Source organism: Phascolarctos cinereus, unplaced genomic scaffold (assembly GCF_003287225.1).
Source record: "Phascolarctos cinereus isolate Bilbo 61053 unplaced genomic scaffold, phaCin_HiC Scaffold_2;HRSCAF=192, whole genome shotgun sequence".
Lineage (NCBI taxonomy): Eukaryota > Metazoa > Chordata > Mammalia > Diprotodontia > Phascolarctidae > Phascolarctos > Phascolarctos cinereus.
In genome coordinates, this window is record NW_027555625.1 from 281,030,459 (window position 1) to 281,045,949 (window position 15,491).

At 43.4% G+C, this 15,491-nt stretch overlaps 1 protein-coding gene across 3 annotated transcripts in view; it reads right to left on the bottom strand.

The window, feature by feature from the left end:
- NOD2 (nucleotide binding oligomerization domain containing 2) overlaps nucleotides 1–13,466 on the bottom strand; it is a 40,458-nt gene extending 26,992 nt beyond the window's left edge. For 2 of the 3 annotated variants that reach the window (XM_020985162.1, XM_078150074.1), the window contains exons 1-3: nucleotides 13,379–13,466; nucleotides 4,472–4,938; nucleotides 1,111–1,216 (exon numbers count right to left, since the gene is read on the bottom strand). In XM_020985162.1, coding sequence (XP_020840821.1) covers nucleotides 1,111–1,216; nucleotides 4,472–4,930 — 565 coding nt within the window. In that variant the 5' untranslated portion in view covers nucleotides 4,931–4,938; nucleotides 13,379–13,466. Of the gene's footprint in view, nucleotides 1–1,110; nucleotides 1,217–4,471; nucleotides 4,939–5,623; nucleotides 5,913–13,378 lie in introns of those variants that run through there. The other variant, XM_078150073.1, reaches the window with a different exon arrangement.
- Between the last annotated feature and the right edge of the window lie 2,025 nt (nucleotides 13,467–15,491).

Here is a 15,491-nt window from a genome sequence, read left to right on the forward strand (position 1 = left end):
CATAGATCTAGGACTGAAAGGGAGCTCAGAAGCCACCTAGTCTACCCTCACATCTTCCAGATGAGGAAATAACACACCAACAAGGTTAAGTGACTTGCCCAAGAAGTATATGATAGAGCCAGAATTTGAACCCAAGTCTTCTACGTCTAAGTCCAGTGTTCTTTCTACTGGAACACATTACCAACATGTGTAGAGGGCATTGTATTCAGTAATAATATGATGATCATAATAGCTAACATGTATATAATGCCTACTATGTGCCAGGGACTGTGCTGAGTGCTTTACAATTATTATCTCATTTTATCCTCACAACAACCCTGGGAGGTAAGTACTATTATTATCTCCATTTTATGGATGAGGAAACTGAGACAAATAGAGGTTAAGTGACTTTCCCAGGATCATACAGCTGGAGCCAGATTTGAACTCAGGTCTTCCTGACTCTAGGCCCAACACTCTATCTGCCATACCACCTAGTTACCCCAGTGGATTTCCATGCTCGGTATGCTGGTATATTGCTTTAACTACTTTAATACATCTGCCCCCTGGTATATTACTTTAATGGTTATGGCTGGCCTTTCTATGGCTTTATACAACAGCATAAGTCAGCCTAAGACCATAAGTTAGAGGCAGTCAGGTGACATAGTAGACAGATGATCCTGGAGTCAGGAAGAGCTGAATTCAAATCCAGACTCAGATGCTTACTAGCTGCGTGACCCTGGGCAAGTCACCTAATGCTTCCCACCCTCCATTTCCTCATCTGTAAAATGGAAATAACAATAACACTTACTTCCCGGATTGTTTTGAGAATAAAATGTGATGACACATGTAAAATTCTTTGCAAACCTTGAAGTGTGACATAAATGCTAGGTCTTATTATTACTATCCCAGCAGTCAGGAAGCAGAGCTGTGTACTCTTTGTGCGGCACCTCATACAAAACTCAGTATGTAATCAATGTTTTCAATGACAATAAGCATTCTTGGTGATGTTGCTGGAGAGACAAAGCCTGCCTTGACCATTTTTTTAACCACCCAGAATTCCTTCTCCCAAGAGCAGCTTATATTGTGGAAAAGATCCTTCTATTTCTGACGAGCTAAGAAACACATACGTACCATCAGGGAATGGGGCCGGCAGGACAGGCAACTGGTGGATGTGTTGGAGGAGAAACTGGGCCACTCCGTTGTCTTTTACTTTTGCAAAATCAAGGAGCCTTCTTGCCTTTGAGAATCACAAAAAGCCCATTACACATCCATTCAAGTTCACACAAAGTGACTCAAAGAAAAGTGTTTAACTGATTATTATGATTTTACTACCCTTCTCTGCCATAATCAAATGCCAAGAAAAGATTAGGAGTTTTTTAAAGTTAATATTATGACTAATGCCAAGAGCATCTGAGCTAAGACTGATAGCCCAGTCCCCACTCTGTTAAGAGCTCGGTGAATCAGGCTGATGTTACATAGCTCCTGTTTCCTAATAGCCTGTTTATACCCAACTGAGTAACTTTGGTGACAAAAGCCTTAAGGGAACCTGTGTTTCTTCACTACAGTTTCTCTTCCTGTAATATACATTCTGTATTACTCCCTTGACGCTGGTCAGTCCTTCCTGCGTATAGCATGTCAACCAAGGGACATGGCTGGTTCCAGGAAAATGAAAGGCCCCATTTTGACAGATCTGGGAGACAAACCATTTGCCTTTCCAGCACCTCTTTACCTCTCTCTGCTATCACTGCCAACATACTCCAGACACTTCACTGATACTAAGTCAGAGAGAAACTAGAGAAGGATGTCTGCAAAATGAGAGCATTTGCTTTTGAAAATACAAGCCTATATTGTTCACTCAAGTCCCTTGATAAATCCTGGCCCTGCTACCCATGCTACCCTCAGGCAAGTCACTGAGAGGTTATTCCTAGACTTCACCATCCTCATCTGGAAGATGAATGAGTTGGAAGAGATGATCTCTACATTCCCTTCCAGCCCCAAATCCTGGGATCACACAGTCTTATCATCTGACCCTATCCTATTGTTGTTCAGTTGGTTTTGGTCATGTCTGACCCTTCAGAACCCCTTTTGGGTTTTCTTGGCAAAGACATTGGATTGGTTTGCCATTTTCTTCTCCAGCTCATTTGACAGATGAGGAAACTAAGGCAAACAGGGTGAAGTGGCTTCCCAGGGTCACATAGCTAGTAAGTGTCTGAGGCTGGGTTTAAATTTAGGTCTTCCTGACTCCAGGCCCAACACTCTATCCACTGCTCTACCCAACTGACCCTATCCTACCTCTCCTCAAATCATATGATCTGGAATTAGAACAGACAGCAGTGATCAGCCATTCCTGCCTCTTCTACCCACTCTATAGATTAGGAAACTGAGGCCCAGAGATACGTGCTATTTCGGTCATCTCTATCAAGCAAGCTCCTGCTTCTGCCAGGCTCACGGCCTCTCTTCTCCAGGGCTGCTTCCTCCCATTCTACCTCCATGCCTGTGCTCATGCTGTTTCTTCCACCAGAAATTTCTTCCTGTCTTCTCTCTACCTAAACTGCCATCCTTCAGGGCCCAATTCAAGTACCAACCTCTTCTGTAATACTTCCCATAACAAGCCTACACTGATCTCTTCTATCTCTGAATTCTTATTGCTCTTAGATTCTGGGGTATAGAAATCCATGTACTTGATCACATACTGTGTCCTGGTCTTTGGTTGTTTCATGGGGCTATTAGCACCTTCCAGGCAAGGACTATGGCACCTGACTCGGTATCCCCTCAGTGCTGTAAATATAGTAGGTATTCAACAAATACTCATAAGACTTATCAGAACTTGGTTTAATTAGAGTGGAATAAGTGACATTTGCTGGGTAAACATACACATACCTCTTGCCAATTTCAAAATAACTGTGAGACAGATATTTGATGTAGATGGCAAAGAGCTGGACTCCAAACCATGAAGACCTGGATTCAAGTCCTCCCTCTGACACATGGCCATGTGATCCTGGGCAAGTCACTTAACTTCTCAGTGCTCTAGGCACCTTCTTAGTACTCTAAGTTGCAAAGAAGGTACCAATTCATATTGGTAGAAGTAGTTTCCTCACCTGGGAATTCCTTATACTAATGAAATCAGAGGTAATTCAGTGCCTAGCCTTCTGCTCAAATATTTATCAGTTATCAAAAAGGTTGATCCAATCCAGTCCAATCCAATGCGATGTAATCTAACATAGATTTTTTTAAGTACACAATACCTGTAAGGCACTGTACTTGGTACTAGGGCACAAAGTCTAAATGAAAAACCAATAGTAGCATAAAGAACTGGAATGAACTTTCAAGGTCATCTAGTTCAGCTCCCTCAAATGGGGAAACTGAGGTGCAGAGGGGGAATAGGATTTGCCTAGGGTCACACAGATAACAAGTGGTCAAAATTCATAGCCAGGTTCTTCTGACTTCAAATCCAGAGCTGCTTTCCTCACACACCCTGACGCCATGGGTCATGCCCATTGAGGTGGCGTTTGTGAATAAGTGGCCTAAGCCCAGCAGTGGGAGCCAAGGAGCCCGGGTTCTCCTACCAACTCTGCCTTAAATGCATAGGCCTCAGCCGGGTCCTCTATCTTCACCAAGATCTGATTTCTCCATCTGTAAGTGGAGATAGTGCCAGCTTTTACAATTTTGTAAGGTTATGGAAAGGACGTCAATTTCACAGGATCCAAGCTCTAGACCTGGAAGGGACCGAAGACGCCAGTCAGTACAGCCCACTCATGATAGATAAAGAAACGAACACCTAGGGATTTTGAATTACTTGTCCAAGGTTACACAGGTAGTGATCGCCAGGGGTGGTCTCTGAACCCCGGTTCTCTGAGCCTACAGCCAGTACTCTTTCTACTGTGTTGTTGTTGTTGTTCAGTCATCTTCAGCCATGTCTGACTCTTTGTGACCCCATTTGGGGTTTTCTTAGCAAAGATACATTTGCCATTTCCTTTTCCATATCATTTACAGATGGGGAGACTGAGGCAAAGTATGTGACTTGCCTAGGGTCACACAGCCAGTAACTGTCTGAGGACAGATTTGAACTCAGGAAGATGAGTCTCCCTGATTCCAGGCCTGGCGCTTTATCCGCTGCACCACCTAATTGTAACATACTATAAAAGTGCTTTGGGGAAAAGTGGTGCAAAGCACCAAAAAATGCACTATATGAATATATAATAATGATGTTGTATGTTGTGCTCCAATTTTATTGCCTGATGTCATATAGGTATTATTTTATTTATCTGTAAAATTAAGAGAGGGGGCTAACAGACTCTAATGACCCTCCCAGCTCTAAATCTGTGGTCCTATGAGCCTGTGATATTCCTCCTATGACATTACATTAACATTTTAATAGATAATTTTATTCAGGTCCTGTGACCCTTATTGGTTTGCAAGGATGATTACGTGCACAATATTCTCTGCTAGTTAAACATCCATCTCATGATTTTTTTCTCATCCAAGTTCTTACCCGCTGAGATGACGTAAATATCGGCAGCCTGATTTCATCACATTCGTATTTGGTGATGAAACCATGTTCGAGTAAAAGGTCCAAAATGCCTTCCACATGGCCGTAGATTTTCCTGACAATCACTGGCCTATGTCTCTGCAGGTCCTGGGCTGGACAGGACACGTTCTGACTCCACTGGTTTCCTGGTTCTGTCTGCTCATCTGCTCCCTCTGCCTTCCGCACTGCGGCAAAGAGCAGCTCACAGCTTTGCCCGCCCTTATTCCAGACAATATCCAACAGGCGTCGAGCCAGAGTGGACAGAGGCTGCCCAGGGAGGCTCACACTCTCATAATCCTCCCAAGTAAGCACTTCCCAAGATAGCAGGTAGTCCAAGATACTTTCAAAATTCTCCAACGACCTTAAGGCCAGCCGCCCCACCAACTGGCTCCGCTGAGCCTGGAAAAATTCTTGTGTGCACATTTCTCATCCTAGGGAGGAAAAAGAAATAAATACTGAGTTTCTTTGGAAAAAGTCAGGCTGAGAACAGTCAAACATCAGCCTAGAGTTCAGGAGATAAAATGCTGCTGCATGAAGAACTAGAGAATCATAAAATCATAGAACATTAGAACTGAGGTCCCCCTGGTTCAGTGTGCTTATTTGATGGATGGGGCAACAGGTCCAGAAAGGAGAAGTAGCTCAGCCAAGAGCCATGCAGTCAGTTAGCAGAAGAGTCAGGATGATAACCCACACCTCCTGACTCCCAATAAATTATCTAATCCTGGTTTCCTGTTTCCAGAGTCTCTGGCCCTTGATTCTCCAAACTCTCCTGACAAGGCACAAGCTGCCTTGTCCTCTTGAAGAGACCCAATTCCTGGAGATTCTCACATTCAGTTCAATTCAACAAGCATTTGTTAAGCACTTTCCATGTGCTATGCATTGTGCCAGCTGTTGGGCATAGAAAGATAAAAATGAAAACAGTCTTTGCCCCTGAGAATCCCACATTTACACAACAACGTAGGATGTGTCAATTTGTGGATACCTGATGATGGAGCACTAGTAGAAGGTCCTGTTTACCTATTCTCACCATCTTCTTCCCCTCTCTATTCCCCACCCCTCCCTGCCACAATACACACACACACACACACACACATTCACTCATTCACTCACACATACCTTCTCTCTACATTCTGCCATTTTGCAGTCTACGTATTGTTAGCTGAGAGGTGGTGTGGAATTGAGGGCCAGTGTCAGGAAGGTCTGGATTCAAATCCTGTTTCTAACACACAGTAACTGTAAGAGCATGGGCAAGTCACTGAAACTTTTAATGTCCCCAGGAAACTCTTGAAGACCGGAACTTTTAGTTCAGTTGTCCATCTTCATGGACAGACGATTTCATAGTACAAGTCCCCAGAAAATCACAGAATCTAGACCAAAAAGAAAAGTCAGCTTCAAGGCTTGTACCTGACAAAATCACAAAGTATCTCGGATCTAGTACCTATTTCATTCTGGAAAATGGGCCCTGGGGGAATTGGGGAGGGGGAGTGGGGAATGCTATTTTGGAGAAAAGATTGAAGTCTTATGCTCAAGCTAGCAAAGGAAATTTCACAAAATGATGTAAGAAGTTTATTACTTGTACTCAAGAGTTCAAACAAAGAGTTGATGTGTTGCCAACTACAACAGTGAAAATATTCTCAGGCCAGAGATGAAACAAAAAACAGATCATAAGATCTGTGAAGGTAGGGGATATGTTTTGTTCACCTTTGCATGTTTTGCTGAATTAGCACAGAGCCCTGCGCCTGATGTTTATACAACACATGAACAAATGAATCTCCAATTTCATCCCCAATTCAAATCAGGGTAGGAAAAAACTTCTTGCTTCCTCCTTTGGAGCAATTAAGAGAAACAGCAATGCTGAATTTGGCTTTCTGCCTCATGGGGAGGGGCAGTTGGGTTGGAACCCTCTGGGAATTTGTATATACAAAGGCCAAGCAAAACCGAAAGAAGGAAAGTCTCCAAAATCCTCAATCCTAGAAGAGTAAACCAAATTTTCTATAACCAGAATTAGCCATATGGGGAAACTGAGACAGAGAAGTTACACCATTTGTCCAGGGAGTATCAGTATGCCCATTCCAGAGATAAACTGAAAGCCAGTGACTGGAATTCTCTCTTTTCCTGTACAAATCAGGAGAATATCATAGGATTGAAAGTTGGAAGGGACCAGACCACCAAGTCCTATCCTCTTATTTTACAGATGAGGAAACTGAGGCCCAGCAAGATGAAATAACTTGCTCCAGGTCACATAGACAGTGAGTAGAACAGACATAATTTTGACTGATTTCTTTTAATTCTACTACTACTACAGCTGCTATAGGAATATAACCTTTCAGAACTGAGTATGCTGGCTTTGGGGACTTTGTTTTACCTTCTGCCCTTCCTTCTGTAAGGTTCCTTTTGGCTCTGAGGCCTCTGCTGCCCAACCTCCCAGATGCCACTTAGCTCCAGTTTTACACTCAGAGATAACTGAGCTGTGACAGGAAAACAAAGAAGACATCTGCCTGAGGGGGACAACTATGAGATATGTTCTCCAGGGAAGTAGGCTAGGCTCCCATGATGCATCCAACCTAAAAGGGACAAAGTCCAGAAACAGATGGAGGAACAACTCTGTCCCCACCCTATGGCAATTAAAAACCGAAACCTCTTGCATAAAACTTTCCCAGAACAATTCCATGAAGATTTCTATGTTTATACCTTCTTCATTCTAAAACTCTACAAGTGCCTCCTCCCTCCATATTCTTGCCCCCTCTGTGTGGTCTTTCCCTAGTAACTCTCCACAAGTGTCAGGCAGGGGATCTCTCAGTCCAAGGAGCAGAATTGTAGCTAGGATGAATCACACCAAAATACTAAGAGCCCTCTGGCACACCCACTTTCAGACCCAATTGCAAAGCCCAGCCTAGCTCCTCACTGCAACGTACCTGAAAGGGCTAATTGAGGAGGGCAATGAGTAGAGGAGGCTGAAGTAAGATGTATAGCCTTCCCTGAAACACACAAACACACACACACACACACACCCTATATATTATTGGGGGGCAGGGTGACAATGGAGATGAGATGGAGCCCAGACAGGAAGGTGAGTGGAAAAGGTAAAAGGAAATACGAGGCTTTGTCTCAACATACAGAGTTTTAACTGGACCAACTGCAAAGCATCGTTGACAAGCCCCGCCCTCATTCCTCCAGCTCATCATCTCTCCCACCTGAAACACAGTCTCTTCCCTTAGAAGGGCCCTTAGGCTTGAACTTCCTTTAAAATTATAAGGGAATATACATCAAAAATACCTATAGCAGTACTTTTTGTGGGTAGCAAAAAAAAAATAAGTAGATTTTAGAGGTGGAAATTTAGAGAAAAACAAACTGTGGTAGAGGAATATGAATATGAAGAATTCAGAGAAACATGGTAAGGTTTATATGGACCAATGTAGTGTGCGCTAAGTAGAACCAAGAAAACAATACACACAATATCTATAACAGTAGAAATAGGGAGGGAATCTTAAACTGTGTAATTCTGCAGAGATGGGAGATTATGAAGTTATACTATGGTGAGAAGTTGGTTGGGTTTTTTTTTTATCACTGTTGATGTTTAAAGGGATGGTTCATTGGAGCACACGGAAAGAATATACATATTCTGAATATATTCAGAAGTGAATATATTTCAATAAAAACTAAAGATGCTAATAACAATACAAAATAACATGGTCATAGAAGCATAGAACTGTATGGGAATCACAGAACTACAGAATGGACCTTATCCAGTCAAAAATCCTCATGTGACAGAAGGGGAAACTGAGGCATAGAGCTGGGAGGTGACTTGCCAGAGGTCACACAGTTGGTTAGTGGCAGAAGTAGAAGGCTCATGAGGTCACAGATTTAGAGATATAAGGGACTTCAGAGTCCAACCCCCTCATTTTAAAGATGAGGAAACTGAAGCCTGGAGAGTTTGAATGACTTACCCAAGGCCACACAGATAAAAAGCATCAGGGAGAGGATTTGAACCCACATCCTATGAATCCAGTGGCTATGTTCTTTCCATTGTACCATGAGAAGCATTTAGGTTTCCCAACTCCCTACTAGGGCTGTTTCCCTCGTACCAGGCTGCCAGCCCATACAAGATCATACGATAATAAAAAGCATCTTAGAAATCATCTAATCTAAATATTTTATTTAAGAGAAGAAATTTAGGGCCAAAGAAAAGTGACTTATCCAAGGTCACATAATAAACAGTAAAGCTAGGATTTAAACCTAGTTTTCTGACTCCATATCCAGCACATTGTCTCTGTCCCTATCTCTCTCAGTGTTTGTCTCTCCTTTTCTCTGTGTGTGTGTCTCTCCTTTTCACTTCTTCTAGTCAGTTCTTTCTTCCTCCCAGGGAAATGCTTCCTCTGCCAGCATTAATACTCTAGAGTCCCCAGCAGGCAGAAGGTGGCAGGGTAAGCAGCAGAAAGGGTAGGAAGATAGGTAGGTAGATTAGTGGAAGGTATTCTAGAGTGATTTATAGTCACAGAAGGGTGACATAAAATAAAAAACTTAAGAAAGAACTTGAATATCGTTCCTTTCATGACAGTGTCATCGCAGGTCTTCATCTATCTCAGAAAACAGCCCCAGAATGAACCACCACATTCCCACAGGTATTACCCCATCCCCAGGCCCTGACATCCAGACAAAAGGAATAAAACCAGAAAATTCTAGGTCATTTTCATCCATGCTTTGAGTTATCCCTCGCCCAAAATCCCCGACACACCAGATAGGCAGAGGCAAACAGGTATATACAAGATTCACAGAGATACAAACATGTAACAAGCACACCCAGATGCAGAGACATACTAAGAAATACAGACACAGACAGGTGAGATACTCACAAGAAACCTACCAGACACACATAGAAGATGTAGGGGATAAACACTATTTCATTTTTCAAAGCCCATTACAGGATGGGAGGGCCATTAAAGTCACACCCCATAGGATGAGACCACAGCTCTCTAGACTCATGTCACAAGGCAGCCACGTGTCCCACATAGGAGCAGTCAGGCTGGTTCCATGAGATGTGAGCCCTGCCTTCTAGCAATAGGGAAGTCCCACTGCCTCTCCAACATCTGTCCTAGGACTTCAGGTCTCAGACAAAGATCGAGGGATGAGCTCATCCAGCCTCCCACCTTCCAACAAAGCTGTATCTAATCTATCTTAAAATCTAGCTTATTCCAGTCCCTGGTAACACTGTCAGGGACTTCTTAAGAGTTCTGAACTCAGAATGACCTGAATTCAAACCCTATCTCAGATACCCATAAGCTATGACTCCTGAGAAACTTAACATCTCTATGCCTCAGTTTCCTCAAAAGGTTGGACCCATCACCTAAAGTCCTCCTAGCTCTAAATCTATGATCCTGTGATTCTTTCATTGAACTTCAATTTCTACTGCAATTAAAGTCCATTCCTCCATGATGGAAAAAATAGACATGGTCATTCATATCCATTGTAAAAATTCTTCACAAATTTGAAGACACTGCCCCTACTACCCTTGCCCTTACCCACTTGCTGTCCAATACTGCCTTCGCCTTTTCCTGACTAAATCTTCTATTTGTTTTACCTTGTTTTATTAGCTTATTTTTCTGTCCCTTTGAATCACAGGAGAAGGAACTTGCCCCAGAGATGATGAAACAAAATTCTTTAATTCAGTTTCAATTTAACGTCAGCACATGAAATTCAGAGGGAAGAGCCATAAGGAGTCATTTCCTTAAAGAAACCGGAAGGATAAGCAAAGGAGATTGGCCATTCCACAACCCCACTCTGCTGCTGACATCCTGCACGACGTCAATTTCGGTAACATCCAGGTATACCTGATTTTTTGCCTATGGTGTGGGCCCAGTGATTTGCATTTCTGATTCTTCACAGTCTGCATATGCTTCCTTTAGCATACATGCCACAGGAAGCTAAATCTTAAACTAGATTCTCAGGGTAGCTGTCTCATTCTCATCATGTCTGGACCTGGCTGATGACAAGCTTCGCCCTTAACCAGAAACTCCTAGGGGAAAGAGGGAGAAAAACTGGCTGGCTAAGAAATCCAAATCAGGGGAAGAAGAAAAAATATCTAGGGCAGGGGTGTAGAACCTGCAGCCTTAAAGATATGTGTGGCCTCCTAGGTCCTCAAGTGTGGATTGAATCCACACTTTGATTGAATCCAACCAGCACAGAACAAATCCCCTTAATAAAAGGATTTGTTCTGTAGAACTTGGACTCAGTCAAAAGGCTGTACCCGAGGACCTAGAAGGTCATATGTGACCTCCAGGTCGCAGGTTCCCCACCCCTGCCTTGAATCATTTTGTCACAAGTGAGCTAACTATAGTCTTTGATCATCTCTCCTTCTACCACACTTCTACGTGGAGCTATGTCTCATATTGGATGGTCAAGGTGAACCCATTTCAAGTAATGGGTTGGGGACAGAGACCAGAAGGCAAATCCTAAGCTCCTAGCAGTCCAGAGATCTGAAAATTGCCCTCACTCCTACAATTCCCCCCCTCCCAACACAGACATGCCCAGGTGTATGCCTTATTCCATAAATACTATTAACACTTACTTCCTCTCACTGGGCTTCATTTTTCTCCTCTTTAAAATGACACACTTAATCTAGATGACCTCTAAGGATTCTACCACCATTTTTCCTCTGAGTTCTCATGCCACCTCTCTCAGTACCTGAAGACTAGGAAAGGCAGTTAACACCATCTTAGGTTGCATTATTATAAGCACAGTGTCTAAAACAATCAAACAAGCATTTATTAAGCACCTTCTCTTTTCCTAGCACTGTGATAAATTCTAGAATACAAATACAAAATTTCAAGACAGTTCCTGCCCTGAAGTCAAGTCAATAATCATTTATCAAATGACAACTATGTGCCAGGCACTATGACAATAACACCAGAAGTACAAAAAAGGCAAGAACAGTCCCTGCTTTCAAGCTGCTTCTGTTCTAATGAAGGAAATGACATACAAATAACCACGCACAGGAGCGACATGTTCAGAGCCACACTCCAGGAATCTTTGGCAGTGGTGTAGAGAAGGGATTGGAGAGGGGAGAGACTAGAAATGATGGAGGCCCTAGACTACAGTGGTGGTGGTATGAGAAAGAGGTGTGTTCTAGAGATGCTAAAGAGGACAAATCACCTTTGAATTATTGTCTCCAGTTCTGGGTAACACATTTTGTTAGGAACACTGAAAAATTTGAACAAGTCCCTAGAGCAATGACCAAGATGATGAAAGAACACAAAATTCCATCACAGGAGGAACTGGGGCTCTTTAGTCAAAAACAGAGAAAAATACATCCATAGCTTCAGACATCTGATGCTGTCATATGAAAGGGGGATTAGACTTATTCTGTGTGATTAAAGAGAGGTAGGTTGGGACAGCTTTCAATTCAATATAAAAAATAAGTTCTTGAACAATGAGAACTGTCCAACAATCAAGAATGAGCTGCCTTGAAAAGGAGGGCACCCCCATCTCTAAAGATATACCAGCAGAGGCTGCAAGAACCACTTTCAGAGATGCTGCTGAGGTAGTTGCTGCCCTGGATGGAAGGTTGACAGATGACTTCTAAGGTTTTATCCTACAATTCCTATCTGCAGATAATAACCTATGAACTAAATGATCTCCAGCAATCCATGCCAACCAGAGCAAAATACAGTGGAAGAGAAATATCCAAGAGCCCTGAGCAGCAAGAATGTGATAATGAAAGTATCCAAAGGACCAAATGAGCCTTTCTCCCTCTACACAGGAGATATAGGTACTGCTCACTGAAATCCAGAGCAGGTTGGAGCTTAAGGGCACCACGGATAAAGCAGAAGAGTTGGTAAGACCTAAAAATGGTATCTAAGAGTCATGCCTCCGATCCTCAAATAGCTCCTGAATCCCACTCACCCTCCCCATTGGGAGACAGAACTCTGGAGGCCTTCAGCTTGTCCTATGGCACCTACAACTTCCTGCCAGCTTCATCAATACTGTGGGGAAGAAGTGTTCTTCCCAGTATGGAGGGTCAGCCATTCCTTGGCACCAGCCTGGTGGAAGGGATCAGAGTGATCTGGGAAATATGGGACAAAGCTCTGTGGGGCAGCTAATAAGAGTGCTGGGCCTGGAGTCAGGAAGACCTGAGTTCAAATCTGAGGTCAGGTATTGATTAGCTGCGCACTGACTCTGGGCAAGTCCCTTAACCCTGTTTGCCTCAGTTTCCTCATCTGTAAAAAGAGCTAAAGAAGGAAATGGAAAACTCCCAGAAGGAGTCAAGAGCAGGACACGACTGAAAACGACTAAACATCGATTACAACCCAACTTCCACACTGGAGCACTTACAAGCTATGAGCAAACAGACTCCTTGTAAGCTTCTTCCCTACTGAAATCCCCCCTACTCCAAGAAATGCCTGTTTTCCTTTTGTAAGATCAGAAATTATTTCAGTCTTTGCACTTGCATCCCTAAGGCCTAGCTCGAAGTCTAGCACACAGTATGCACTTAATACACCCTTTCTGATTGATCAATCCAATCACTTTTCACACCGTGGCTGTGCCCCACAGTTCCCGCCTCGACAGAAGTACAATGCAGCCCAGGGGAGATCTGGGGCTCTCGAAAATGTTTCTCACATTCCCTGCCCCTTCCATAGGCGGAACTGTCCACGGTGCGGTCACAGCCCATTAAGGCAGCCACATCCTAGGATGTGCCGAGGAGGAGCCTACGGTCCTGGTTCCCAGGACTGCTCCATGCTCTTCCCACCCTGCGCTACCCAGGGCAATGCAGAAAAGGAAGATCCAAAGTGAGTTGGGAGAGAAGGGGGACATCTCCCTACCCGAGACCAGGAGTTGACAGTACCCCAGAGCCCTCCACTCCTAGCGCGCACACACCTGCCAGATCGCCAGATTGACTCCGCCTGCTGTCGTCTGCCTCCGGCTTCCCGGGCTCTGCGAACTGAGCTCGGGAGCTCCAGCTCCGCCCCATTCCTGCTAACCCCACCCCCACCCCCCAATCCCAGGCTGCTAGGGCGGGTCTGCCCGGGGCTGGGAACTTCCCCGCCCTCGCAGCTTCCTGCATGGGGATGAGGAACCCCCACCCATGCACACGCACAGCCGTTCTCTGACTGGTACCTAGGACGTGTGGACTCCAGGGACTAGCAGCAGCTTCGAATATGTTTTATAAAATAGATTTTCAGAGTCCATGGGAAACGTGCGATGGCCCTTCCCCGGGTAAACTCAGATCAGAATGAGATTTGGTACCAAACCTCCCAAGTGATCGGGGCCCACAGGCAGGCCACAGTATTCTGAAATCACCGTATTTAGAGTTGAGATCATCTGGTTTGGAGAGAATCCAAGAGAGAAATTCAGTTCAAGGCAGCCCGATACATGACGTTGGGCGAGTCATTTAAACTTCCGGGCCTCGGCTATTAGGAAAGTAGATTTAGTTGGGACCTCAAAGATCATCTAATCCAGCCCTCTCATTTTACAACTGAAGAAAGTGAAACCCGGAAAAGTTAATTTGACCACCGTCATAAAGGCAGATTGCAATCCTCTGGTTGCGAAACCAGCTTCGTTTCTGATACTATTGTCTTCTTTATTTGTAAAAGGGGGAGAGAGGTTGGTTCCTGTGATCTCTGAGGTTTCTTCTCTTTCTAAATGTTCATCTGAGATTTTATTCAGTTCGACTTTACCACACTGAAAGAACATTGTGTCTTTGGAAGGGGTAGAAGTGTGGTAGCTGCCTTCCTTTTTATTATAACACATTTGGCAAAAGGACATCAAAATTAAAAAGAAATTGAAAACTGATCACCTTGTGTTTTTGCTAGGTTTTCTAAATGCTGGAAAAGAGTTTTTTGAAAAGATGAGTTTTTAATTTTACAATTCACACAGTGTTTTAAGCAGATATGTCCAGAAAGTTGATTAAAACAGCTGGATGAGCTATTTTGTTCAGAGATAATTAAATTAACACAGAATAACCATTGCCCCAAAAGGCTTACAGTTACTATATATCCAACTAAATGTTGGTGGCTTAAATGAAGGAATATTTATCATTATTGAAACCTGGATTTCTTCTCACAAAAACTCCCTTTGTCAGCTCATACACTATGGTATTTATCTCTCTATTAGAATTACATTTAGGTAATTTATGAGTTTCATTCATCAAATATTTATTGAAACTTGTTACATGCTAGGTGGCTGAAAATGGCTTTTTATTTTTTAAATGTTAGCCAAAAATAAATAAATCTACAGTGGACTTTATGAGAGTATGGTAAACAGAAGAAGTATCTTCCTAAGAATTACCAAGTCATTATGGCCCATCTCTGCCACTCACTAGTCATTATTTAGCTCTTTCACCCAGCAAGTTAATCCTTCCTCCCTTTGGGCCTCAATTTCCTCTCCTGTATATAATGAGGGGATTGAAGGAAATAACTGCTAGGGATCATCCTTTCTCTCTGTTCTTCTGGACTTTATGCCTGGCAGAGAGTTAGCTACAGGGGGCTGAACAAGGAAGATAGAGAGTCCTTGCCGTATCTGAGTTAACTTTCTCACTAGTGGGGTAGGTCTTGCACCTCAAAAGAAGAATGCAGAAAGGTCTACAATTGTGAACCAGAGTTTGGACTTCAGAGGCAATGACTTCGTGGAAAGAGCAGTAGATCTGCACTCAGAGGACTTGGGTTTAAACCCCAACCCTTCTACTCTCTAACCATCAGACCCTGAGGAAGTTACTCTACTTCTTTGGGGTTCTGCCCTACTTACACTTCAGGTAGTTCCCCCTACCCTTTTAAAGAGAAAAAAATTAAGGCTCAAACATAGCTTTAAAGATAAAGTCCAAAACATTTTCTCTAGGGGAGCAAGGTGAACTGACAAGTTTACTTTTTTCAGGTCTAGTACATTTTCCTTCAGGATATCTGCAAAAGGGCATGAAAATGACGTCAACTAGTAGAGCTCTAATTAAGTAGATGGGTGGTGGGTAGACCCTCTGAGGCCAAGATCTCCAAGTTCA